This window comes from Papio anubis, chromosome 17, assembly GCF_008728515.1.
Source record: "Papio anubis isolate 15944 chromosome 17, Panubis1.0, whole genome shotgun sequence".
NCBI lineage: Eukaryota > Metazoa > Chordata > Mammalia > Primates > Cercopithecidae > Papio > Papio anubis.
The window spans coordinates 30,280,000-30,307,580 of NC_044992.1; the positions used below are offsets into that span (position 1 = coordinate 30,280,000).

At 42.7% G+C, this 27,581-nt stretch overlaps 1 protein-coding gene across 5 annotated transcripts in view; it reads right to left on the reverse strand.

Annotated features, from left to right (window-relative positions):
* Positions 1 to 1,167: 1,167 nt before the first annotated feature.
* GGNBP2 (gametogenetin binding protein 2) overlaps positions 1,168 to 27,581 on the reverse strand; it is a 52,052-nt gene continuing 25,638 nt past the window's right edge. For 2 of the 5 annotated variants that reach the window (XM_009190411.4, XM_009190413.4), the window contains 10 exons: positions 27,320 to 27,445; positions 27,112 to 27,225; positions 14,549 to 14,758; positions 13,327 to 13,501; positions 10,473 to 10,667; positions 6,248 to 6,398; positions 5,733 to 5,858; positions 5,503 to 5,651; positions 4,441 to 4,689; positions 1,168 to 1,812 (listed from right to left, as the gene is read on the reverse strand). In XM_009190411.4, coding sequence (XP_009188675.1) covers positions 1,609 to 1,812; positions 4,441 to 4,689; positions 5,503 to 5,651; positions 5,733 to 5,858; positions 6,248 to 6,398; positions 10,473 to 10,667; positions 13,327 to 13,501; positions 14,549 to 14,758; positions 27,112 to 27,225; positions 27,320 to 27,445 — 1,699 coding nt within the window. In that variant the 3' untranslated portion in view covers positions 1,168 to 1,608. The remainder of the gene's footprint in view (positions 1,813 to 4,440; positions 4,690 to 5,502; positions 5,652 to 5,732; positions 5,859 to 6,247; positions 6,399 to 10,472; positions 10,668 to 13,326; positions 13,502 to 14,548; positions 14,759 to 27,111; positions 27,226 to 27,319; positions 27,446 to 27,581) is intronic. The other 3 variants (XM_009190412.4, XM_003912870.3, XM_009190414.4) reach the window with 3 other exon arrangements.

Below are 27,581 nucleotides of genomic sequence, written 5' to 3' on the forward strand. Positions count from 1 at the left end.
CCAAGAGGAGTCCTTCTACCTCTGCCTCATTCCTATACAACATTTAGATTTGAAAAACAACTCAGGAAGTGGATCCAAGAAATGACACTATGAAAATTCAATCTAAGTTTCTGCTGCTACCCACTTGAAATCTAACTCAAAATCTGATTAAAAGCACATAAAATTCACTCCACCTCCATTGCACAGAAGTACTGATTGTCCCACAGTTTGTATGCTGCCACCAAGTATTATAAACATGTAGACACAAACCTCTAAGCATCATGTGTCTACCGAGCTATTTGACTCGATCTTTTAAATGTCAGCAAAATGCTATTCCTGGGGGAAACTCTCTCCTTCGGTACTCACAGCTGTGACAGCAGTAAACTGTAAGACCACAGTGACTTTGTTACTGGACACCAGATAAGGCTGAACCTCACATGCACAGCCCACAATGTGGTTAGCACTCAGTGCAGCCTTCTGAGCCCAGTCTTACATGTTGAGCAATTACTTATCCGGCAACCCTTGGTTGAAATTCTGCCAAGTTTTGTTTTTATTCTTCTAGGTCAATATGAACCTCTGAATTTAAGAGGTACTTTGTGTTATGTATTAGGGAACTTTTAATAAAGCAGTTAAAAGTCTCATGGGAAAGTAAGATGTTAGCGAGTATTTAAAGTATCTCCTCAAAAGAAAAAGACTGGAAAACTGCTTTTCTCAGTTGTCAATTCTCATCAAAGGAAGATTTTTGTCTTCAACAGTCTGTATCTCTGTCCTTCACCCTTTCTTTTATTTATTTATTTATTTATTTTTGAGATGGAGTCTCCTTCTGTCGCCCAGGCTGGAGTGCAGTGGCCGGATCTCGGCTCACTGCAAGCCCCGCCTCCCGGGTTCACACCATTCTCCTGCCTCAGCCTCCCAAGTAGCTGGGACTACAGGCGCCCGCCACCACGCCTGGCTAATTTTTTTGTATTTTTAGTAGAGACGGGGTTTCACTGTGTTAGCCAGGATGGTCTCCATCTCCTGACCTCGTGATCCGCCCGTTTCGGCCTCCCAAAGTGCTGGGATTACAGGCTTGAGCCACTGCGCCCGGCCCCTTCACCCTTTCTAACATCAACACTGGACAAGCACTAAGTCCACAAGTGGCAAATACTAAAGTACTGCCACACATTAAGTAGAAACATGTACACCAAATTTTACTGTGCATATTAATAAATATTCTTTATTTTAAATTTTGCACATTGCGCTTTAACATTACATCCAAACATTTTGCAAGTGGATGTCTACTTTGTAAAACCATATATTCAGCTCATTGTCATTTCTGTACAGAATTATAAGTACAACATTACTTTTTGCCACTAAGTTGCTTTAGTAAGTCTCACAGGAAGAGAAACATTTAATGAAAAGAGATGGCTTAAATCATATGGCAGGCCTGCGCAGCCACGCAACTAAAGACACAAGCCTGAAGAAAGAACAAACTAATGAGGATACCTCCACCGTCTCCCAAAACAAGAAAGAATCACATTGATTTAAGATAAAATTTTGCCATAAGTCACTAAATTAAGAGTTTTTTGAAAGAGAAGGCGCAGTAGTCATCGTGAGTGTTTCATTGAAAGACAGAGCTATTTTATTTATTTAATTTGCTCCAGCCGTTGTCAACCAGCCACTACAAATGGGCCTCTTGTGATCATTTAAGCGGCAGTATTTATTAAATTTCTCCTTCAGATGCTGTCGGTATTGTTCTCTATTGCTGTAGAAAGACTGGTTATTAGCCATAAATGACTGTATTTCATCTTGTGAGATAAAGATTTCCTCATCTGAAGTACATTCAGACTCATCCTGCAAATCAAAGCAGCAGTTAAGACTATGACTTAAGAACGCAAAAAGATATGTAATGGAGGACAGCTAAACATTAAACCAGTCTAACTTTTTAGTTTCAGTTCGGTCACATAAAGCCTTTAATTGGAGTGTTTGCAGAATAAGCATCATGTCATTCTGCCTAACAAAGTAGTGAGAATAAAATCTAACCCCTTGAGTTGAAACCTTGAATCTATAATTTCTCCTAGAAGCCTATGAGCCTAGCAAACTACCACCATACCTTGGTCTTAAAAAAATAACTAATTGGGCCGGGCACGGTGGCTCACGCCTGTAATACCAGCACTTTGGGAGGCCGAGGCAGGCGGATCACGAGATGAGGAGATCGAGACCATCCTGGCTAACACAGTTAAACCCCGTCTCTACTAAAAATACAAAAAAATTAGCCGGGCGTGGTGGCAGGCGCCTGTAGTCCCAGCTACTCAGGAGGCTGAGGCAAGAGAATGGTGTGAACCCAGGAGGCGGAGCTTGCAGGGAGCCGAGATCGCGCCACTGCACTCCAGACTGGGTGACAGAGTGAGACTCCTTCTCACAAAAAAAAAAAAAAAAAAAAAAAAAAAACCAAAAACAACAACAACAACAACCAAAAAAAAACTAATTGAAGATGTTACAACTAGTTACCACATTTTAAGTAGCCGGACTTATCTCTAGCTAGTCCTATCTTGAAACATTCATCTCTACAAACTAAGTAAAAGATAACCATTTCTTACTTAAGAAGTAAGTTACACAGCATCACCATTAAACTTTTACAACCATTAAAACTTTTAAACTTTTAAACATTGAACTTATACAGGTGGTGGCTCACACCTGTAATTCCAGCATTTTTGGGAGGCTGAGGCAGGAGAATCACTTGAACCTGGGAGGCAGAGGCTAGAGTAAGCCAAGATCATGCCACTGCACTCTATCTAGCCTGGGCAACAGAGGGAGACTCCTCAAAAAATAAATAAATAAATAAATAAATATTGAAACTTTACAACCATAAAAAAGAAAAAAACTAGCCAGGCATGGTGGCTCACGCCTGTAATCCCAGCAGTTTGGGAGGCTGAGGTGGGCAGATCACCTGAGGTCGGGAGTTTGAGACCAGCCTGACCAACATGGAGAAACCCAATCTCTACGAAAAATACAAAATTAGCCAGGCGTGGTGGCACAAGCCTGCAATCCCAGCTACTCGGGAGGCTGAGGCAGGAGAATCACTTGAACCCAGAAGGCAGAGGTTGTGGTGAGCCGAGATCACACCACTGCACTCCAGCCTGGGCAATAAGAGCAAAACTCCGTCTCAAAAAAGAAAAAAGCTAGTATTCCAAAGGATTTGGTTTCATTAGGACTCTAATGGAAAAGATACCACTCTTCTCCTTCCTTCCCTCCTCCAAGGGCCACCTATACTATGCACTGGGTCAGTTGGAATCAGGTAAAAAGTCTCAGGAACTGGAGTCTTATCCTACATGACACATAAAAGAAGAAAGCAGCCTCTAGTTCAAACTGTACATTCTTCCTGGTATGGAAGGGTGGCTACTATAACTTGCCAATCAGAAAGGCAAAGTTTACTTACAGTAACCCGCTTCAGGGAGGCAGACTCCTGAATATAATGCTACCTCTATCCTTTCTCCCAACTACAGATGGTCCTGACTTACACTCAGGTTTTTTTTTTTTTTTTTTATTGGGTGCTCCGTAGCCCAGGCTGGATTGCAGTGGCGCCATCTCAGCTCACTGCAAGCTCCGCCTCCCGGATTCACGCCATTCTCCTGCCTCAGCCTCCCAAGTAGCTGGGACTACAGGTGCCCGCCACCATGCCTGGCTAATTTTTTGTATTTTTAGTAGAGACAGGATTTCACCATGTTTGCCAGGAGGGTCTCGATCTCCTGACCTCGTGATCCGCCCGCCTCGGCCTCCCAAAGTGCTGGGCTTACAGGCGTGAGCCACCACGCCCGGCCAGGTTTTTTTTTTTGAGAGGAAGTCTCACTCTGTCACCAGGCTGGATTACAGTGACACGATCTCAGCTCACTGAAACCTCCGCCTCCTGGCCTCAAGTGATTCTCCTGCCTCAGCTTCCCGAGTAGCTGGGACTACTAGCATGCACCACCATGCCCAGCTAATTTTTGTATTTTTAGTAGAGACGGTGTTTCATCATGTTGGCCAAGATGGTGCTGATCTCCTGACCTCATGATCTGCCCACCTCTGTCTCCCAAAGTGCTGTGATTACAGGCATGAGCCACCGTACCCAGCCTTACGTGGGATTTTTTTTTTTTTTTTTTTACTTTACAAAGGGTTTATTGGGGTGTTGAATGTATTTTCGACTCAGCAGTATTTTTGAGTTATAATGGGTTTACTGGAATATAACCCCACTGTAACTCAAGGAGTACCTATAATGTCTTCTACTGAGACAGAAGCAGCCATGGAAACGTGCTCCAAAGCAGATGCATAAACCATGAGTGGAAGGACAGAAATGAAGCCCCCAAAGAATAATGAAATACTACCCTTAATTTTTTATAAGCTTGCTTCCATTACCTACCTTAAGCCCTCAAATACTAACCCCTCCCACATCCACCCTGTTCCCAAACCATTATATACAGTAAGACCACAGGGAATACTTACAAGGAGTTCAACTAAGCTCTTGGCACCTTTTCCAGAATCGGGACCAAACAATGTTTCTGTAGGTTCTGCAAACTGTGGTACATTTTTCCTATGCTCAAACCAAGGTAGTGGCTGCCCACCCTTCTCAGAGCTGCAACAGCTTTCAGGATGTGTATCTTTGGTCTTGTCACGGTGAAACACTGTGTGCACGGTATTTCCTGAGGTCTCTCGATTACCTGGATCTGTAATACAGCTTCCAAGCTTCTGGATCTGATACCACAGCAAAGGATTTCACAGGTAAAAAGGCATGAAATAATAGCAATTATTCTTTAAAGAAAAAAAAAAAAAAAAAAAAAAGCCAGGCACAGTGGCTCACACTTACAATCTCAGCACTTTGGGAGGCCAAGGCAGGTGGATCACCTGAGGTCAAGCGTTCAAGACTAGCCTGGCCAACATGGCAAAACACCATCTCTACTGAAACACAAAAATTAGCCAGCCATGGTGGCATGTGCCTGTTATCCCAGCTACTTGGGAAGCTGAGGCAGGAGAACTGCTTGAACCTGGGAGACAGAGGTTGCAGTAAGCCAAGATTGTGCCACGGCACTCTAGTATAGGTGACAGAGTGAGACTCCATCTCAATAATAATTAAAAAAAAAAAAAAAAAAAATCCTGACATAGTATTAAACCTTTAGAAGGAATACTAAGCAATAGCAACAGCTGGCATTCATTTACCAGGCACTTACTATGTACTAGACACTATGCCACACCTGCCAATATACATTCACTTCACCTTATTAGAACCTAATATGATAGGGACTAAACAAATTGTTTAAGATTACATAGCTTATAAAAGTATAAAAAGAAGAATTGAATTTCTGACTCACAAGGACTGTTGGACAAATGACCACATCTCTCTGTGCCCCCGACACACACTCTCACACGATGAGCAACAAATGGAACTGCATAAAGAACTCATTCTTAAAAAAGTAAATCCTAGCAGCTAAGCTACACATATGCCACTCCAAAGAAAACAAGTGTTCTCTCAACAGCAAAGGTTTAAGAATTATAAGTTATGACACTTACATGTTCATCACATTTCAATATCTTGCTTTTCTTTTTCTTCTTTTTATTTTTTCCTTTTATGTTGTTCTCTTCGGAATTTGCCCAACATTCAACACAACTATCACCATCATCCTCTTTGTCTTCACAGTGATGAACACAGGAGTCATCACCTGCAGAAATCAATAATCCTTCTTAGTTACGTTAACTCAGCCATGTAGTAGAAATAACTGGGAAACTTAATGTGAACCTACCGTGTTCATCATGATTACAAATGCCTTCAGTGCAGGCAACATCTGAACCCTCCCGAGAACCTGTTTCACTCCCTTCCATGCTAGATGAATATCCACAATCACTACCATTACAGTGTGGAGATAAGCCTGAGAATAAATCAAGTGAGAGTTACAATTAACATACCAATAAGTATATTAGGACAAAGAGTGAACCCATTGGGGACCACAGAAAAATCTCATAATTAACGGCTTATTAAAAGTAGAACATTTCCAATGAAGGATTTTTTTTTTAAAGTAGAAAGTAAATTAAATAATGAAAATACGATTAGGAATTTACCATTTTTTGTTTTTGTCAAAAAATACGTCAAAGAACATAAAGAAAAAGGAAATTAAGTATCTGACTAAATTATATGATATTCTTGGGACTATAAAGCAGTTTTAAAATTCCAGCTCACAGAATCTCTAAAAGCTCTTACATTTAACATTAAGAAAGAATAGCGTTAACAGTTGATTTTAAAAAGAAACTATTTACTCACCTTTCTTTATTTTAGGGGACCCCAAAAGATTGCCACTGCTAGGACAGGTACATGATGTATTTTCATTGGTAACAATTACTTCTACACAAGTATTACCATCTTCAGTACTGCCACAGGCTTTGCAGCTGCTATTTTCTATGAAGTCTGTTTCCTTTAAGGATCAACATTAAGAGACAGTCAAGAGCTTTACTCCGTAACAGCTATACTTTATTCCCTAGATCAAAACTATTTTCATCATAACACTAAGATGTGGCGTTTTCATTATACCGACACTTACACTGACAGTACAAAAGTAATGGTGGGTAAAGATATTCGTCCTTAGCATGAATCAAGACAGTGCCAACCAAGGTGTACTTAGAATCACTGTATTCTTTTTTTTTTTTTTTTTTTGAGACGGAGTTTTGCTCTTGTTGCCCAGGCTGGAGTGCAATGGCGCGATCTTGGCTCACTGCAACCTCCACCTCCCAGCTTCAAGCGATTCTCCAGCCTCAGCCTTCCCAAGTAGCTGGGATTATAGGCATGTGCCACCAAGCCCAGCTAATTTTGCATTTTTAGTAGAGATGGGGTTTCTCCATGTGGGTCAGGCTGGTCTCGAACTCCCGACCTCAGGTGATCCACCCACCTCGGCCTCCCAAAGTGCTGGGATTACAGGCATGAGCCATCATGCCCAGCCGAATCACTATATTCTTCAATTGTCAAGTGCTCTCACAAAAATAGATATTTCACTTATGAATGTCTTTGAGGAAGCTGTAAAAATATTAATTGTATTAAATATCAACCACAAATACATATGCTTTTTCCTTTTTTTTTTTTTTTTGAGTAGGGTCTCCCTCTGTCACCTAGGCTAGAGTACAGTCGTATAATCATGGCTTACTGCAGTCTCAAACTCTTGGGCTCAAGCAATCCTCCTGCCTCAGTCTCTGAAGTCGCTAGGACTACAGAAGCACACCACCAGGCCTACTTTTTTTATTCATTTGTAGAGATAGGGTTTCATTATGTTGCCCAGGCTAGTCTTGAATTCCTGGCCTTAAGCAATCCTTCTGCCATGGCTTCCCAAAGTGCTAGGATTACAGGCATGAGCCTCCACGCCCTGACAACAGAAATCTTTTTAATAGTCTATGTGGGGCCAGGTGCAGTGGCTCATACCTGCAATCCCAGCACTACGGGAGGCTGAGGCAGGTGGATCACTTGAGGTCAGAAGTTCAAGACCAGCCTAGCCAAGATGGTGAAATCCTGTCTCTACTAAAAACACAAAAATTAGCCAGGCAAGGTGGCAGGTGCCTGTAATCCCAGCTACTCAGGAGGCTGAGGCAAGAGAATTGCTTGAACCAGGACAGCAGAGGGTGCAGTGAGCCAAGATTACACCACTGCATTCCAATGTGGACCACAGAGTGAGACTGTCTCAAAAAAAAAAAAAGTCCATGTGACAAACTTCGAGAAATATGCTTAAAGCACTTCTGTTGCAGCTGTCTCAAGGAAACATACTTGTGCAACTTTTTGAGGTGCAAGCTGAACTTTTTTCCTAGAACATCAAGTTCACTTGAAAGAATAACTGAGAGACAAACTATAGTTATTCAGACTTAGATATTTAGCAGGCACTTTCTCAAAAATGAATGAAGTCAGTCTGCTACTTCAAGAGAAACAATGAACAACAACTGTTGTCAATGATAAAATTCAAACACTGAAACAACAATCAGAATTTTGGCCTTGCAACCAGCAGTACTATGAACTTGAAGCTTCCTAATACTTAGACTTTTCTGACCTGCATAACTCAGTGAACTTTGAAATAAATTCCAATGCATGATGTTACGAAACAATGCATGAGTAAAAGATCTATTCAAAGTCCAATATAGTCCAATGGATTCTACTTTAACAGAGTACAAAATGGTCATTGATAAGGCATCAGATTCCATATTGCAATGAATCTTTTAGAAACTACCACTGGTGAAAGTGTAGTATCGAAGAATATCCACAACTATCTGAAAAGTTTTACATTAAAATGCTGCTCCCAGCCAGGCATAGTGGCTCACTCCTGTAATCCCAGCACTTTGGGAGGCAGAAGTGGGCAGACTGCCTAAGCTCAGGAGTTCGAGACCAGCCTGGGCAACATGGCAAAACCCTGTCTCTACTAAAAATACAAAAGAAAATTAGCCGGGCATGGTGGTAGACACCTGTAGTCCCAGCTACTTGGGATGCTGAGGCACGAAAATTGCTTGAACCCAGGAGGCGGAGGTTGCAGTGAACCAAGATCTGCCACTGCAATCCAGCATGGGTGACAGAGCGAGACCCTGTCTCCAAAATAAAATACTTTTCCTACCATATATATCTGTGTGAGACTAGACTTTCTTCATATGCTTCAACCAAGCCAATAAATGGAAACAGACTGAATGCAGAAGCAGATACAAGAATCTAGCTTATTCGGTTGGGCTCAGTGGCTCACGCCTATAATACCATCACTTTGGGAGGCTGAGGCGGGCGGTTCATGAGGTCAAGAGATCGAGGCCATCCTGGCCAACATGGTGAATCCCGTCTCCACTAAAAATACAAAAATTAGCTGGGCATGGTGGTGCACAACTGTAGTCCCAGCTACTCGGGTGGCTGAGACAGGAGAATCGTTTGAACCTGGGAGGTGGAGGTTGCAGTTAGCCGAGATCGTGCCACTGCCCTCCAGCCTGGCAACAGAGCGAGACTCTGTCTCACAAAAACAAAACAAAACAAAACAAAAAGAACCTAGCTTATTCCTTTTAAGACTAACATTAAAGATGTCTGCAAAAAAAATATAATACCATTCTTCTCATTCTCATTTTAGAAAATATTTTTGAAAAAATATTTAGTCAACATTATTTTTGAAGGAGTTTAAAATTTATCTTTTAATTTCTACTACAGTAAATACTGGTAAGTATAACCCACATAAACAAAAGCTCATTGAGTACTTTAATTTTTAAGAATATAAAGGGATCCTAAGACCAAAAAGTTGAGAACTGCTCTAGGTCATGCACAGAGATGGCTTTCTACATTTTGATTTTGATCTAATAGTACATTAAAGTCAGGTAAAGATATAATTACCAAACATTGTCTTTATAAAACAAAGACATGACATTAAAATTCTGGCTTATACAGACTACAGTAGGAAAAAAGCTGATATAAAAACTGCAGGAGCTCACAACTGGAAAAGCATAGTAAAAATGCCCAAATCTAGCAAAACGCAATACAGTCAACCCTCCGTATCTGTGGGTTCTGCATCCATAAATTCAACCAAGAATTGAAAATATTTGGGGGGGAAAAATCAACCTGTATCTGTACTGAACAGGTACAGACTTATTTCTTGTCCTTATTTCCTAAACAATACAGTATAACAACTATTTAAACAGCTTTTAATTTATTTACTTTGAGAAAGTCTCACTCTGTCGCCCAGGCTGGAATGCAGTCGCACGATCTCGGCTCACAGCAACCTTTGCCTCCTGGGTTCAAGAAATTCTCATGCCTCAGCCTCCCAAGTAGCTGGGATTACAGGCGTGAGCCACCATGCCCAGCCCTACATAGCTTTTACGTTGCATTAGGTATTATAATTTAGAGATAATTTAAGAATACAAGAGGCCAGGCATGGTGGTTCATGCCTGTAATTCTAGCACTTTGGGAGGCTGAGGTGGGAGAATTGCTTGAGCCCACAGGCTCGAGACCAGCCTGAACAACATGGTGAAACTCCATCTCTACAAAAAATACAAAAAATTAGCTGGGCCTGGTGGGGTGCGCCTGTAGTTCCAGCTACTTGGGAAGCTCAGGTGGGAAGATGACATGAGCCTGAGAGATGAACACTGCAGTGAGCCATGACTGTGCCATTGCACTCCGGTCTGGGTGACAGAGTGAGACCCTGTCTCAGAAATAAAAGTATAAGGACGATATGCATAGACTATATGCAAATATTATACCATTTTACATCAGGAACTTGCACATCTGCAGATTTTGGTATCTACAGGAAGTCCTGGAATCAAACCCCACAGATACCAAGGTACGACCGTACTTTTTTATTATTTAAAAAAAAAATAGAGAGAGATAGGGATCCCACTATGTTGCCCAGGCTGGTCTTGAACTCCTAGGCTCAAGTGATCCTCCAGCCTGGGCCTCCCAAAGTGCTGGATTACAAGCATGAGCCACCACACTTGGCCTGTACTTCTATCTGAAAGCAATACATACACACTTAAGAGCTGATATTAAGAAGTATTACCTTCTCTTGGCTTACTTCCTTTTCATCTGCTGTTTGTAAGGGAGTAGGAATATCACACACACACTTATTTTTTCGTCTATTCTTCCGTTTTTGGCGTTTCTTTTCTTGCTTGAGTTCTCTTACTCGTTCCTCTTCTGAAAATTCCTCACAAAGTTGTTCCAATCTGCTAATACCCTGTACTTTTTCCACGGTCATCTATTATAAAAATAAGGTTGAGGGTGAATATTGGTCAGAACTTCGTTTTTTTGTTTTGTTTTGTTTTGTTTTTGAGACAGTCTCGCACTGTCGCCCAGGCTGGAGTGCAGTGGCGTGATCTCGGCTCACTGCAAGCTCCGCCTCCCAGGTTCACGCCATTCTCCTGCCTCAGCCTCCCGAGTAGCTGTGATTACAGGCACCCGCCACCATGCCTGGCTGATTTTTTGTACAGACGGGGTTTCACGGTGTTAGCCAGGATGGTCTTGATCTGCTGACCTCATGATCTGCCCACCTCGGCCTCCCAAAGTGCTGGGATTACAGGCGTGAGCCACCACGCCCGGCCCCTGTGTTTTCTATGTACACACTCCTATTCCAAACCAGCAAGATTCTAGTTTTAAATTTCAGATTTTTTTGGTTTTTTTTTTTGTTGTTGTTGTTAAGACAAAGAGTTTCACTCTGTCACCCAGACTGGAGTGCCGTGGCACCATCTCGGCTCACTGCAACCTCTACCACTCAGGTTCAAGTGATTCTCCTGCCTCAGCCTCCCAAGTAGCTAAGACCACAGGCGTGCGCCACCACGCTGGCTGATTTTTATATTTTTAGTAGAGACAGAGTTTCACCATGATGGCCAGGCTGGTCTCGAACTCCTGGCCTTAAGTGATCCGCCCACCTTGGCCTCCCAAAATGCTAGGATTACAGGCGTGAGCCACCATACCTGGCATAAATTTAAGAATTTCAACAGAGCAAACGTAAACATACCATTTCCTCATATAATGAAAAAACTATTTAACCTGATTAGATGATCTAGTCTCTGAAGGCACAAAAATACAAAGAGAAAAAGAATAACGAGCCGGGCACGGTGGCTCACATCTGTAACCCAGCACTTTGGGAGGCCAAGGCAGGTGGATCACGAGGCCTGGAGTTCCAGACCAGCCTGACCAACATGGTGAAAGCCCTGTCTCTACTAAAAATACAATTAGCCACAAGGCTGGGCACAGTGGCTCATGCCTGTAATCCCTGCACTCTGGGAGGCTGAGGTGGGTGAATTACGGGGTCAGGAGATAGGGACCATCCTGGCTAACTCGGTGAAACACTGTCTCTATTAAAAATACAAAAAATTAGCCAGGCGTGGTGGTGCACGCCTATAATCCCAGCTAATTGGGAGGCTGAGGCAGGAGAATAGCTTGAACCCGGGAGGCAGAGGTTGCAGTGAGCTGAGATCACACCACTACACCACTGCACTCCAGACTCAGCAACAGAGCGAGACTCTGTCTTAAAAAAAAAAGAAAGAAAGAAAGAAAAAGAAAAGAATAAGAAATGTGAAATGTGTTCACCAACTACTACAAACCTCCTCAGACTCCTCAGAACCGGGTACTTAAAAGTTCATGGATGGGCTTCTGGAATTTATACTTTTCATCCTATTCTCATTAGGGACCAATGACCCAGTTTTTAAAGGGTTACAACTGTGCTCTAGTATATATAAAATACTTAACAGCTTAACGTATGCTCTATAGATAATAAATTTTTTAAAAAGTTAGCAATTTACAAGCATTGAACCCAATACTTGCATTACAAAGCACCTTCAGTGTGCTTCTAAAAAGTAGTTCTTATCCCATGGCATTCACACAGCATTTACTTCATACTATTGGACATTAATAGGCAAAACGAAACTCACTAAAGGTTTTAACATTTCCTGCTTAATCCTTGGCTGCATTTAACTTTTCACTAGTTATTTATTCATTTTTTGTTTTTGAGACGGAGTTTTACTCTTGTTGCCCAGGCTGGAGTGCAATGGCGTGATCTTGGCTCACTGCAATCTCCACCTCCCAGGTTCAAGCAATTCTCCTGTCTCAGCCTCCCGAGTAGCTGGGATTACAGGCACATGCCACCATGCCCGGCTAATTTCTGTATTTTTAGTAGAGATGGGGTTTCATCATATGAAATGAATGGTCAGGCTGGTCTCAAACTTCTGACCTCAGGTGATCCGCCTGCCTTGTCCTCCCAAAGTGCTGGAATTACAGGCGTGAGCCACCACACCCAGCCTCACTAGTTACGTTTCATAGCAGCATCTTGTTAAACATCTTCAGTTTTCTACTCTGAGAAAGTCTAAAAACCAAGGCTGGCAAAGTAACAGGATTAAAAACATTTTTTTAAATCCATCAACTTCTTCTAAATCTCAGTTCCCCAGACCACCACCACTCCAACCCAAAACCATGTAATGATATCCAGCCAAAGCCATGAAGCTCTATCAGTGATGGACAGTCCTTTGAGGCACTGGTGGCTTACATTAAGATTCAGTCCAGGGGCCGGGCGCAGTGGCTCAAGCCTGTAATCCCAGCACTTTGGGAAGCCGAGACGGGCGGATCACGAGGTCAGGAGATCGAGACCATCCTGGCTAATACGGTGAAACCCTGTCTCTACTAAAAATACAAAAAATGAGCCGGGCGAAGTGGCGGGCGCCTGTAGTCCCAGCTACTCGGGAGGCTGAGGCAGGAGAATGGCATGAACCCGGGAGGCGGAGCTTGCAGTGAGCTGAGATCCAGCCACTGCACTCCAGCCTGGGCGACAGAGCGAGACTCCGTCTCAAAAAAAAAAAAAAGATTCAGTCCAGTAACGTGACTAAGCAATCTTAGACACTGGAACAGCCCACTGTTCTTACCTCAAAACTCTTGCGTAAAGCATCAACACCAAGATAGAAAAGCATCTGCCACGTCTGCTCTTCTGCCCGTAGTTTTTGCCAGATTCGATGCAGTCTTTCATAAAGATGAATTCCCAAGCAGGTCAGAACTTCTTCTTGAGCTATATCTATTGTCTTTGCATGCCTTTCTCTTCGCCTATACAAGGGAATAATCACACATTAATTCCTAATATCTTTAACTGAAACAGTGAAAGATGGATAACATAGCTGCAAGTTCAGGTTTTAAACACAATTTGCTTACCTAGTAACAAGACAGTTATACATTTACACTCGTGTATATGTAGATATACAAGCACGCATGTCTACAACCAATGAGAAATACACATGCAAGTAGAACTTAGTCCTCGTATTGCTAAAAATAAAGTAATTCAGGAACTGGCTCTAAAGAGATGGGTTTTAGGGCACAAAGCAATCACATGAAAGTGTCCAGCTCACAGTAGACACAACAATTCCTTTTTCTTTCCATTATAGCAAAACATTTTTTCCTTCATTTGGTTTTTTGTTTTGAGGGGGAATGGAGAAAGGCAATGCCAAAGTGATTCAATCATGGGCAAGAGTCCTCCAGGCTAGTCTTTACAAGTGTTCACAGAACTTTGGTGATAAAAAAGGCCTTTGTATTCTAGCAGAAAGTAGGCACTCAAATGAGGGTTGATACCCTAAACAGAAAAGGAAACGAATTTGATTTATTCTATGAACATCATCATCTGATTTTATTTTTACAACAAAGAGATAATACTTTAGGTTTCTATGTAGTAATGATAATATAATACACACAGTTCATGAATTACATTCAATAAGGCATTTCTTAATCCCCTACTGCAAAGATCTCACGCAAAAACCATTATTGTGAATAAAATTTACACACGATAATGCATGGATAGAGGGAGAAAAATCCCTTCCAATCATTTTCAAATGAAAATGATAGTCTGTAACAATGAAAGCCAAAAAAGCCTGCCTCCCTTCAAGCAAGAACTAGCAGAGGACTGAACCAAACACCAGAGAACAGTTTTTCCCTATTTTCAGTCAATTAAGAAATGCATACTTTAAAGAGAAGCAAAATCTTTACAGGCATACTTTAATTTATATATACATCATATGTACTGAGGCAGAAGGTGATGAAAATAAACTTTCAGTAATAAAATGAAGCAAAGCGCTAGATAGCCCATTCTAGCAAATTACATACTCATACCCTCCTGCGAACTCTGGCTCAGCACGACCCAAAAGATGTGCAATGAAGTCTGTTTCACAGCAAACATGAATGTGTCGCTCATGTGGACAGCACCGCAAGCCTTCATAAAGTGCAGCACAGTAGCCCTTTTCTTTGCTGCAGTCGAGTTCACCAATAAGGATATTGTAAGCTCGGAGGACTTTATTTTTGCAATCAGTGCAAAACCTGTTGAAAAGAAAAACCTCAAAATTAAGAACCGGCTGTGCAATTATCTCATGTGGCATATAACAGTATACTAGATGATGGCACTCTCTCCCATCTACAGCATCCAAAAAAAAGCCTCCATACACACATTTAAAACACATGCATGTAAGGTAAATACAAATTTAAGGATTGCATGAATACAGACAGATCTTCACTGGCAAATGATTTTTATTTTTATTTATTTTTTTTTTTTTTGAGACTGAGTCTGGCTCTGTCGCCCAGGCTGGAGTGCAGTGGCCGGATCTCAGCTCACTGCAAGCTCCGCCTCCCGGGTTTACGCCATTCTCCTGCCTCAGCCTCCCGAGATGCTGGGACCACAGGCGCCCGCCACTTCGCCCGGCTAGTTTTTTGTATTTTTTAGTAGAGATGGGGTTTCACCGTGTTAGCCAGGATAGTCTCGATCTCCTGACCTCATGATCCGCCCGTCTCGGCCTCCCAAAGTGCTGGGATTACAGGCTTGAGCCACCGCGCCCGGCCATGATTTTTAAACTAGAGAAACACATAGCCTAAAAGAATGAGGCAGATACATACCTATGATTTCATAAAATGCATGCCCAGAAAGTATTAGTTGCCAAGAACTAGCATGTCTCCACTTCAAAAGCTATTTGCACAGGTCAGAAATAAAACAATAGAGGCAACAAACCAATGACTCTTGATTGGTTTTTTCTCTCTCCTTCCAGCCTCTGAAAACAGATGGTCTCTTCAGCCAGTAGACCTTGACTCCAATTTCTATTACAACATTTTAATATTTCACTAGCTAAGCATTTGAGGATAGGGGTAGGCGTAGGGGTCGGGAGAAGAATGAGAAAGCGGTACACGTATTTTTAAATTTTCTGATTATTTCCAAAATGCCAAATTCTTGTAAAAAATGCCTATTTCTCAATAACAGACATAATATAGACAAAACATACATGGAAACTGGTTTAAACTTAAGTGTATAGTATATACTGTGACAAAAGTATAGAAGGGTTTGTGAATGTAGAGAAGAAAATTGATTTTAGAAACCAAATATCAATCAATCAGAAAGAAAGAATAGAGCCTGTTTTCTTAATCTTTTAATTCCTGGAACAAGAAGAACTTGGTCAGGTGAAAAAGCCACGCTCACAATAATAGTAACTGGCTAAGAAGATTAGTTAGGTGAAACAAGGAAATTTTGATCTCTTTGATTTAAATTCATCTCCCAAATGAGCTCATCTATGCGTATGGCTTCAAGTAACATGTCTATAAAGATAATCTGTGACTCTACAGCTCCATTCAAATCTCTGCTATTGCCTGAGGGCCAGACCCATATTGAAAAGTGACAAGACATGACAGATGTCCAACAGGCAACACCTTAAACTCACTGTCCAAGGGTAACACTGTTCTATTCCTATGTTCCTTCTCAATCCCTGTTAAGAACATCGCCATTCACAGCCATTCAAAGTCACCCAGGCTGGAAATCTGAGTTAATTCCAACTTCTCCCTAGGTCTTCCTATTAAGGGTAGGGCCAACTAGTATTCATTCTTTCTTATTTCTCCTGTAGGTCCCTATTTTCAATTCCCTCTGGCATGGTTTAAGTTGCCTACTATATATATATACGTTTTTTTTTTGAGACAGAGTCTCTCTCTGTTGCCCAGGCTGGAATGCAGTGGCGCCATCTTGGCTCACTGCAACCTCTGCCTCCTGGGTTCAAGCGATTCTCCTGCCTCAGTCCCCTGAGTCACTGGGATTACAGGCACCCACCACTACGCCCGGCAATTTTTTTGTATTTTTTAGTAGAGAAAGGGTTTCGCCACGTTGGCCAGCCTGGTCTTGAACTCTTGACCTCAGGTAATCCACTCACCTTGGCCTCCCAAAGTGCTGGGATAGAGCTACCGCACCCAGTCCTTTTTTTTTTTTTTTTTTTTTTTTTTTTTAAAGCTTCTTAACTGACTTTCCTGTTTCCACTCTTCCTAGCATTGATGCATCTCTTACACCAAAATAATTTTTCTAGCACAAATCTGATTATCTGTGTCTCAGCTTAAAAACCTTTCACCTGGCCAGGCGTAGCGGCTCACGCCTGTAATCCCAGCTCTTCAGGAGGCCGAGGCAGGCGGATCACCCGAGGTCGGGAGTTTGAGACCAGCCTGACCAACGTGGAGAAACTCCGTCTCTAGTAAAATACAAAAATTAGCCAGGCGTGGTAGCGCATGCCTGTAATCCCCACTACACTGGAGGCAGAGGAAGGAGAATCACTTGAACCCAGTAGGCGGAGGTTGCAGCGAGCCGAGATCACACCACTGCACTCCAGCCTGCGCAACAAGAGCGAAACTCTGTCTCAAAAAACAAAACAAAACAAAACAAAAACTTTTCAGTTGTCCCTATTATTAATACTTCTGATTTACGCTCTTCTTCGTGTTTTGTTTTTTAGACGGAGTTTCACTCTGTCACCCAGGCTGGAGTGCAGTGGGGCGATCTCGGCTCACTGCAACCCCCGCTCCCCAGGTTCAAGCGATTCTCCTGCCTCAGACTCCTGAGTAGCTGGGATTACAGGTGCCCACCACCATATCCAGCTGATTTTTGTGTGTTTTCAGTGCAGACAGCGTTTCACCATGTTGGCCGGGCTGGTCTTCAACTTCTGACCTCAAAGTTACTCACCTGCCTCGGCCTCCCAAAGTGTTGGGATTACAGGCGTCAGCCACCACGCCCGGCCTAGACTTCTTACTATAGTATTTACCCTTCTATAGCCATGTCTTTATTTCATGCACACACATTTTGCTGGACCAATAGTAGATAACGATTTTTTTTTTGGTCTTTTTTTTTCTTTCCTTTTTGCGGAGAACAGGGTCTCATTATATTACCCAGGCAGGTCTCGAACTCCTGGGCTCAAGCTATCCTCCCGCCTCTGCCTCCCTGAGAGCTGGGATTACAGGCGTGAGCCACCGCGCCCGGGCAGATAACGATTTCTTAAAATGAAGATATGGACTGGATACAGTGGCTCACATCTGTAATCCCAGCACTTTGGGAGGCCGAGGAGGGTGGATCATCAGGAGTTCGAGACCAGCCCGGCCAACATGGTGAAACCCCGTTTCTACTAAAAACACAAAAATTAGCTGGGTGTGGTGGCACACACCTGTAATCCTAGCTACTCAGGAGGCTGAGGCATGAGAATTGCTTGAACCCGGGAGGCAGAGGTTGCAGTGAGCCAAGATCATGCTATTGCACTCCAGCCTGGGTGACAAAAGCAAAACTCCATCTCAAAAATAAAAAAATGAATATATGTTAAATTAGAGGCTCTAAGTCCACTTGGTAAACAGAGGCAATAATACTGACAAATAATGTTAAATTATTTTATTTCACTGAAGTTTTAAATATGGGCAAAAAATACACAAAAATTAACACAAAATGGATTAAAAACCTAAATGTTAACATCTGAAAACCATAAAACTCCCAGAAGAAAACATAGGGGAAAATCTTCATGACATTGGACTAAGTGATGATTTCTTGGCTATGACACCATAAGCACACATGCACAACAAAAACAGACGCTTCTCTGAGAAAACACCAAATGGTGGATGACGCTGGTGGCAGCCGGCGAGGGTGGAGTCTGGGAAGGGGAAACGTAGTAGCTTCCGTGGAGGTTTCAGCAGTGGCATCCGGGGCCAGGGCCGGGGCTGAGGTCGTGGAACTCATGGAGGCAAGGCCGAGGATAAGGAGTGGATGCCTATCACCAAGCTGGGACGCCTGGTCAAGCACATGAAGATCAAGTCCCTGGAGGATATCTATCTCTTCTCCCTGCCCATCAAGGAATCTGAGATCACTAACTTTTTCCTGGGGGCTTGCCTCTCTCAAGGACGAGGTTTTGAAAATTATGCCAGTGCAAGAAGCAGACCCATGCCGGCCAGTGCACCAGGTTCAAGATGTTTGTTGCCATCGTGGACTACAATGGCCACGTTGGTCTGGGTATTAAGTGCTCCAAGGAGGTGGCCACGGCCATCCGCGGGGCCATCATCCCAGCCAAGCTCTCCATTGTCCCTGTGCGCAGAGGCTACTGGGGGAAAAAGATCAGCAAGCCCCACACCGTCCCTTGCAAGGTGACAGGACACTGCGGCTCTGTGCTGGTGCGCCTCATCCCTACGCCCAGGGCACTGGCATCGTCTCAGTGCCTGTACCCAAGAAGCTGCTCACGATGGCTGGTATTGATGACAACTACACCTCGGCCAGGGGCTGCACTGCCACCCTGGGTAACTACACCAAGGACACCTTAGATGCCATCTCTAAGACCTACAGCTATCTGACTCCCGACCTCTGGAAGGAGAATACATTCATCAAGTCTTCCTGTCAGGGATTCACTAACCACCTCGTCAAGACCCACACCAGAGTCTCCATGCAGAGGACCCAGGCTCCAGTTGTGGTTTTTATACAAGAAAAATAAAGTGAATTAAGCCTGAAAAAAAAAAATACTACAGTCGTGTCACTTAACAATGGGACACATTCTGAGAAATGCATTGTTAGCTATTTTATTGCTGTGTGAACATCAGGGTGTACTTACACAAACCTAGGTGGTATATATATTTTTTTCACATGGAAAACCAAATGTCCCAACACTATTACTGAATATTAATCATTTCCTCAACTTGATCTGAAATGCCATACAGCAGGTTTCTATATGCAGTATGCTCCATTATAATCTTATGGGCCCACTGTCATGTATGTGGTCCATCACTGACCAAAATGTCATCATGTAGCACATGACTGTACATTAAACTTAAAAACTTCAGCACAGCAAAGATGATCAACAGAGTAAAAAGGCAACCCAAAGAATGGGAAAAAATATTTACAAACCATATATTGAATAAAAGGTTAATAGCCAGAATATAAAGAACCACTATAACTCAATCACAAAAAAATAGCCTATATTTAAAAATGGGCACAGCTGTGATCATGCCACTTCACTCCAGCCTGGGCAACAGAGCAAGACTCTATCTCAAAAAAATAAAATAATTTAAAAGTAAATAAATAAATGGGCAAAGCATGAATAGACATTTCTCCAAAGATGATATACAAATGGCCAGCAAGCATATGAAAAGATGCTCAACATCACTTATCATCAGGAAAATGCAAATCAAAAACACAATGACATATCACCTTAAACCAATTAGAATGACCGCTATCAAAACAACAACAAATAACAAGTGTTATCGAGGATGTGAAGAAATTGAAACCCTTATGCACTGTTGGCAGGAATGTAAGACGGTACAGCTGCTATGGAAACCAGTATGGAAGTTCTTCAAAATAAAACTACCACACAATCCAGGAATCCCACTTTTAGGTATATATCCAAAAGAACTGATACCAGGATCTTGAAAAGATATTTACACACTCATGTTCACTGCAGCATTATTGACAATAGGCAAAATGTGAGAGCAACCTTAAATGTCCATCAATGTATGAATGGATAAAGAAATGCGAATAGCCAGGTGTGGTGGCTCACACCTGTAATACCAGCACTTTGGGAGGCCCAGGCGAGTGGATCACTTGAGGTCAGGAGTTCGAGATCAGCTTGACCAACATGGTGAAACCTGTTTCTACTAAAAATACAAAAATTAGCCGGGCATGGTGGTGCGTGCCTGTAATCCCAGCTACTCAGGAGGCTGAGGCAGGAGAATCGCTTGAACCCGGGAGGCGGAGGTTGCAGTGAGCCGAGATCAAGCCACTGTACTCCTGCCTAGGCAACAGAGCAAGACTCCGTGTCAAAAAAAAAAAAAGAAAAAAGAAAAAAGAAATGTGAATAATGTCACAGATACTGTGACACTGCCCATTTTTAAATGTCACAGTATTGTGACATTATTCAGCTTTTAAGGGGGAATCCTGTCATAGGCTACAACACAGATGAATCTTAGAGATTATCTAAGTACTGTCTTAGATAATGGCTAATCAAAATAAGCCAATCACAAAAATTCAAGTGCTATATTATTCCAATTACATGAGCTATCTAAAATAATTAAACTCAGAAAGAAGAATTGTGGTTGCTAAGGGGTAAGGGGAGAAAAAAGGTGTTGTTCAATGGGTACAGTTTTAGTTGAGATGAAAAAGTTCTAGAGATTTGTTGTACAACAATGTGCATATAGTTAACAATATTGCAATGTACACTTAAAAACTGTTTAAAAGGTAAATTTATGTTTCATGGTTTTTTGTTTTTTTTTTGAGACGGAGTCTCACTCTGTTGCCAAGGCTTGAGTGCAGTGGTGCAATCTTGGCTCACTGCAAGCTACACCTCCTGGGTTCACGCCATTCTCCTGCCTCAGCCTCACGAGTAGCTGGGACTATAAGCGCCTGCCATCATGCCCAGATAATTTTTTAAAAATTATTTTTAGAAGAGACGGGGTTTCACTGTGTTAGCCAGGATGGTCTCAATCTCCTGACCTCGTGATCCGCCCACCTCGGTCTCCCAAAGTGCTGGGATTACAGGCGTGAGTCACTGCGCCCAGCCTGTTTCACATTTTTTGAGACAGGGTCTCACTCTGTTGCCCAGGCTGGAGTGCAGTGGCATACTCTTGGCTGGCTATAGCCTCAACCTACCTAGTAGGCTCAGGTGATCCTCCCCGCCTCATCCACCTGAGTACCTGGGACTACAGGTGTGTGCCACCACGCATGGCTAATTTTTGTATTCAGTGTAGAGACAGGGTTTTGCCATGTTGCCCAGGCTAGTCTTGAACTCCTAGGCTCAAACAATCCACCTGCCTCAGTCTCCCAAAATGCTGAACTGTGAGACACCGTGCCTAGCCTCATTTTGTATTCTTTTAAAACACACACACACACACACACACGTGGAACAGAAAGTCTCTCCCTTAGGAGAGAAAAAACAGACACAGAAATAACAATACTTTCACATTTTCAGGTTATGAACAGCAAGTTCACATTTTCAGGTAATTAAATGGTCAAATGTCAAAGAGAACAATAATAAAACTTGAAATATTTTCCCCCTATTTTACTGCTTTATACTCTCAGAGTAGTTTAATATATGTTTGATTGTACAACCATAAGCGTAAGTAAATAGCAAATTAAAAATAGGATATAAAAGCTGTAAAAGAGATTTTTTCCCATTTGCAAAAGTAGCATTGCATAGGAATTTTTAAAATCTCTTTTTTTTTTGAGACAGAGGCTCAGTCTGTCACCCAGGCTGAAGTGCAGTTGCATGATCACGGCTCACTGCAGCCTCAGCCTTCCTGGGCTCAAGTGATCCTCCCACCTCATTCTCCCGAGTAGGTGAAACTACAGGCGTGTCACCACACCCAGCTAATTTTTTAATTTTGTTTTTTTTTTTTTTTGAGACAGAGTCTCGCTCTGTCACTCAGGCTGGGGTGCAGTTGCATGATCACGGCTCACTGCAGCCTCAGCCTTCCTGGGCTCAAGTGATCCTCCCACCTCATTCTCCCAAGTAGGTGAAACTACAGGCGTGTCACCATACCCAGCTAATTTTTTTATTTTGTTTATTTATTTTTATTTTTATTTTTTTTGAGACAGTCTTGCTCTGTCACCCAGGCTGGAGTGCAGTGGCGCGAACTCGGCTCACTGCAAGCTCCGCCTCTTGGGTTCACGCCATTCTCCTACCTCAGCCTCCCAAGTAGCTGGGACTACAGGCACCTGCCACCACACCTAGCTAATTTTTTGTACTGCTAGTAGAGACGGGGTTTCACCATGTTAGCCAGGATGGTCTCGATCTCCTGACCTCATGATCAGCCCACTTCGGCCTCCCAAAGTGCTGGGATTACAGGTGTGAGCCACCACACCTGGCCTATTTATTTTTTTTGTGTTTTTTTTTTTGAGATAGAGTCTTGCTCTGTAGCCTAGGCTGGAGCACAATGGCGTGATCCTGGCTCACCGCAACCTCCTCCTTTCAGGTTAAGTGATTCTCCTGCTGCAGCCTCCTGAGTAGCTGGAATTACAGGCACACATCACCAAGCCCGGCTAATTTTTGTATTTTTACTAGAGACGGGGTTTCACCATGTTGGCCAAGCTGGTCTCGAACTCCTGACCTCGTGATCCACCCACCTCTGCCTCCCAAAGTGCTGGGATTACAGGAGTGAGCCATCGCACCTGGCCTTTATAAATGGGTCTCCCTATGCTGCCCAAGCTGGTATTGAACTCCTGAACTCAAGTGATCCTTCTGCCTTGGCTTCCCAAAGTGTTGGAATTATAGGTGTGAGCCACAATGCCCAGCCTTAAAAAACCTTTAAGGCAGAGGTTTCAGTTTATTAACACCTCATTTCTAATGATGTTCTATCACTTCTCAGCCTTTTGACTAAGATCAAGTGTAGTATCTGACAATGTTCTACCATAAAACTTTTTTAGTCAAATTAGCCAGGCGTGATGGCAGGCACCTGTAGTCCCAGCTACTTGGGAGGCTGAGGCAGGAGAATGGCGTGAACCCAGGAGGTGGAGCTTGCAATGAACTGAGTTCGCGCCACTGCGCTCCAGCCTGGGTGACAGAGCGAGACTCTGTCTCAAAAAAAATAAAAATAAATAGATAAATAAATAAATAAATAATAAAAAAATTAGCTGGGTGTGACACACCTGTAATCTCACTCTGTCACCTAGGCTGGAGTGCAGTGGCACAATCTTGGCTCACTGCAACCTCTGTCTCCCAGATTCTAGCAATTCTCATGTCTTAGCCTCCTGAGTAGCTGGGATTACAGAAGTGCACCATGCCTGGCTAATTTATGTATTTTCGGTAGAGATGGGGTTTCATGATGTTGGCCAGGCTGGTCTCAAGCTCCTGGCCTCATGTGATCTGCCCATCTCGGCCTCCCAAAGTGCTAGGATTACAGGCATGAGCCACCATGCCCGGCCTCTACCATAATTCTTAACCGGCTGAATAGTGTTATCAAATCTTTATTATGAATTTTTTTTTTTAAAAAAAAGTAGATACCACCAAAAAGGTAAATTATTTAGGTATTTATAGATCATTTTAAACTGATTATACCCCCCAAACTCAAATTGTACCTACAATAAGAACTGGAAACACAGGAATAAGGACTTGCAAATCTGTCATGCAAACATTCTCTGATGTGCTTAACTATGTGCCATGTACTGCTCTAAACAAGCATTACTATGTATCATCCCCACAACAAATTTAATTAAATCCTACAATAAATCCTGTAAGATCAGTACTCTCATTATTTTTGTCTTTTTTTTTTTTTGAGACAAGGGTCTCACTCTGTTGCCCAGGGGGGAGTTCAGTGGCACAATCATAGCTCACGATAACCTCAAACTCTTAGGCTCAAGAGATCCTCCTGTCTTAGCCTTCCAATTAACTCAGGCTACAGGCACACCACCCTCCAACCGCACCCCCTACCCTACTCTGCGAATTTGATTATTTATTTATTTTTGAGACAGAGTCTCGCTCTGCCACCCAGGCTGGAGTGCAATGGTGCGATCTCGGCTCACTGCAACCTCTGCCTCTCAGGTTCAAGCGATTCTCCTGCCTCAGCCTCCCGAGTAGCTGGGACTACAGGCACTCGCCACTACGCCCAGCTAATTTTTCTAATTTTTGTGGAGTCGGGGTTTCACCATCTTGGCCAGGCTGGTCTGGAACTCCTGACCTCAGGTGATCCACCCACCTCAGCCTCCCAAAGTGCTGGGATTAGAGGCATGAGCCACTGCGCCAAACTGCTAATCTTATTTTAATTTTTATTATTTTTGAGATGGGGTTTCACTCTGTTGCCCAAGCTGGAGTACAGTGGTACAGTCATGGCCACTGTGATTATGGTGCACCATCAACCTCTTGGGCTCAAGTGATACACTCTAACCTCAGCCTCTCCAGTAGCTACGACCACAGGTTTGTGCCACCATGGCAGCTAATTTTTCTGCTTTGTTGTAGAGACGAGGTTTTACCATGTTGTCTAGGCTGGTCTAAAACTCCTGGGCTCAAACCATCTACCTGACTTGCCCTCCCAAAGTGCTGGAACTACAGGTGTGAGCCACCATTCCCAGCCTGTTTGCTTTAAAGAAGAAAAAAATTGAGGTGCAGAAAAGTCAACTAACTTGTACAGCTACAATTAGTAGAATCCAGATGCAATACAATCTCCCTAAATTCATCACTCACTGCTTTAATTAATCACTCTCAACCATACTTTCTCACTACCATTATTTATAAAATGGACTAAAATCCATCTAAAAATGCTAAAACATTAACCATAAACATAGGAAAATCTACAAAACCATTATAGGAAACTCCAAAACATGCGCTCTAATAACTTGTCATTTATCACCCACAAAAACTATCTTTTGGATCAACTCATATTTAAAGAGGAAGGATATATGTTTTATGTCTGTATAGTCCCTGCAAAACTCCAAATAAGTGGCACATTCTCTACTCTCTTGGGCATAATCCACCAAAAAGGCAAAGAAAGAAAGCTTTTGAGAAAAGAAAAACACCAATAAACTTGGTATGCGGGTGAAGTCATTAGCTTACTGTCACATAAAGTAATGACACCAGTTTTTATCATTCACTTGATTTTTAGAGGCACTCCCAAAATAATTGAGTATATGTATCTCAAAGTCAAAGGACATACAACCACAAACACAACATATAACAATTTTAAACAGTAGAACCGCCCCAAGAACACCATCTCTAGATGGCTCCCTTACCAGTTTCTTTTTTTTTTTTTGAGACGGAATCTTGCTTTGTCAGAGTGCAGTGGCACAATCTTGGCTCACTGCAACCTCTGCCTCCTGGTTTCAAGCAATTCACTTGCCTCAGCCTCCCGAGTAGCTGGGACTACAGGTGCTTGCCACCACGCCTGGCTAACTTTTACATTTTTAATAGACACGGAGTTTTGCCACGTTGGCCAGGCTGGTATCGAACTCCTGACCTCAGGTGATCCACCTGCCTCAGACTCCCAAAGTGCTGGGATTACAGACATGAGCCAACACGTCTGGCTCACCAGTTTCCTTTTCTACTGCACTCTCCTTATTAATTTCCAAATGTTAATGATAATTAGAAAATTCCTTTGTAGGCCAGGCGCAGTGGCTCATGCCTGTAATCCCAGCACTTTGGGAGGCTGAGGCGGGCGGATCACAAGTCAGGAGATTGAGACCATCCTGGCCAACATGGTGAAACCCCGTCTCTACTAAAAATACAAAAAAAAAGAAAAAAAAAGGAAAAAAAAAAATTAGCCAGGCATGGTGGCGTTTGCCTGTAATCCCAGCTATTCAGAAGACTGAGACAGGAGAATCTCTTGAACCAGGGAGTCGGCAGTTACAGTGAGCCGACATTGAGCCACTGCATTCCAGCCTGGCGACAGAGCAAGACTCTGTCTAAAAAAGAAAAGAAAAGAAAAGAAAAGAAAAGAAAAGAAAAGAAAATTCCTTTGTAAAAGTAGTGTTCTATAAAGAAAAATCTGAACTTACTTTTACAGTAACGAAACACATGAATACCAACTCTCTTTTGGGGTCCTGACAATGACAGAAGAAATACTTCAAATATTAAGTAAAAAGCTACTAATTTAATATTGAAAATGCTATCATAGGCTGGGCACAGCTCGTGCCTGTAATCTCAGCACTTTGGGAGGTCGAGGCAGGTGGATTACCTGAGATCAGGAGTTCGAGACCAGCCTGACCAACATGGCAAAACCTGGTCTCTACTAAAAATACAAAACTTAGCCGGGCGTGGTGGCATGAGCATGTAGTCCCAGCTACTCAGGAGGCTGAGGCAGGAGAATTGTTGGAACCCGGGAGGCTGTGGCCGCAGTGATCCAAGGTCTCGCCACTGCATTCCAGCCTGGGTGACAGAGCGAGACACCATCTCAGAAAGAAAAAGAAAAAAAAATTACAAAATAGGAGATGCTGGCTCAACACAAGAAGGCTAACCCTGAGAGTCATCCCATAAAGCAATTGTCTTGGCCAGGCGCAGTGGCTCACGCATGTAATTCCAGCACTTTGGGAGGCTGAGGTTGGCGGATCACAAGGTCAGGAGACTGAGACCATCCTGGCCAACATAGTGAAACCCCATCTCTACTAAAAATACAAAAATTAGCTGGGCATGGCGGCATTTGCCTGTAATCCCAGCTACTTGAGAGGCTGAGGCAGGAGAATCTCTTGAACCTGGGAGGCAGAGGTTGCAGTGAGCCAAGATTACACCACTGTACTCCAGCCTGGCAACAGAGCTAGACTCCATCTCAAAAAAAAAAAAAAAAGGAACTGCCTACTCTAACATTAAGCTCTGCCTAGTGCCAAGTATTAAAGGGAAGGCTAGAATGCTATTATACAAAGGAGGTCAGTGACAGGCCATTCTAGGTGACTGACAGATAAGGTACCTTCCACATTAAACTGGAACAACCATCAGACTTACCTGTGTTTTCGTAGATATGTTTCTAGCGTTTCTAAAAGACAACTTGAGTCAATTAAAACTACTTCATCCCTGCATTCCTGGGACATTAGTTCCCATACATCCATCCAACAACCTCTGTAAAAAGAACAAATATTAATGAAAAAGGAGAATATAGAAGGGTAAAACATTAAAAAAACAAAAAACAGAGTAAAGTATTGCTTGATTTTACCTGGCTGTTCCCTGGAAAGGTCCATAATGGAAAATGATCCTACACTTGCTGTCCTTCCTGTGGTCTTCACTACTTCTCTTATCTGTACTTAACTTCTCTGAACTGACACTGCTACTGCTCCCTTCACTGTAGTATAGTATAGTACAAAGCTTAGTGACACTGAGATAATCTGAAGAAATAATTTCTATAGTCTAAATTAAAATCATGAACACTTTAATGATTAAGATATTAGAACATGTTTACAAATTATATATGATTACAT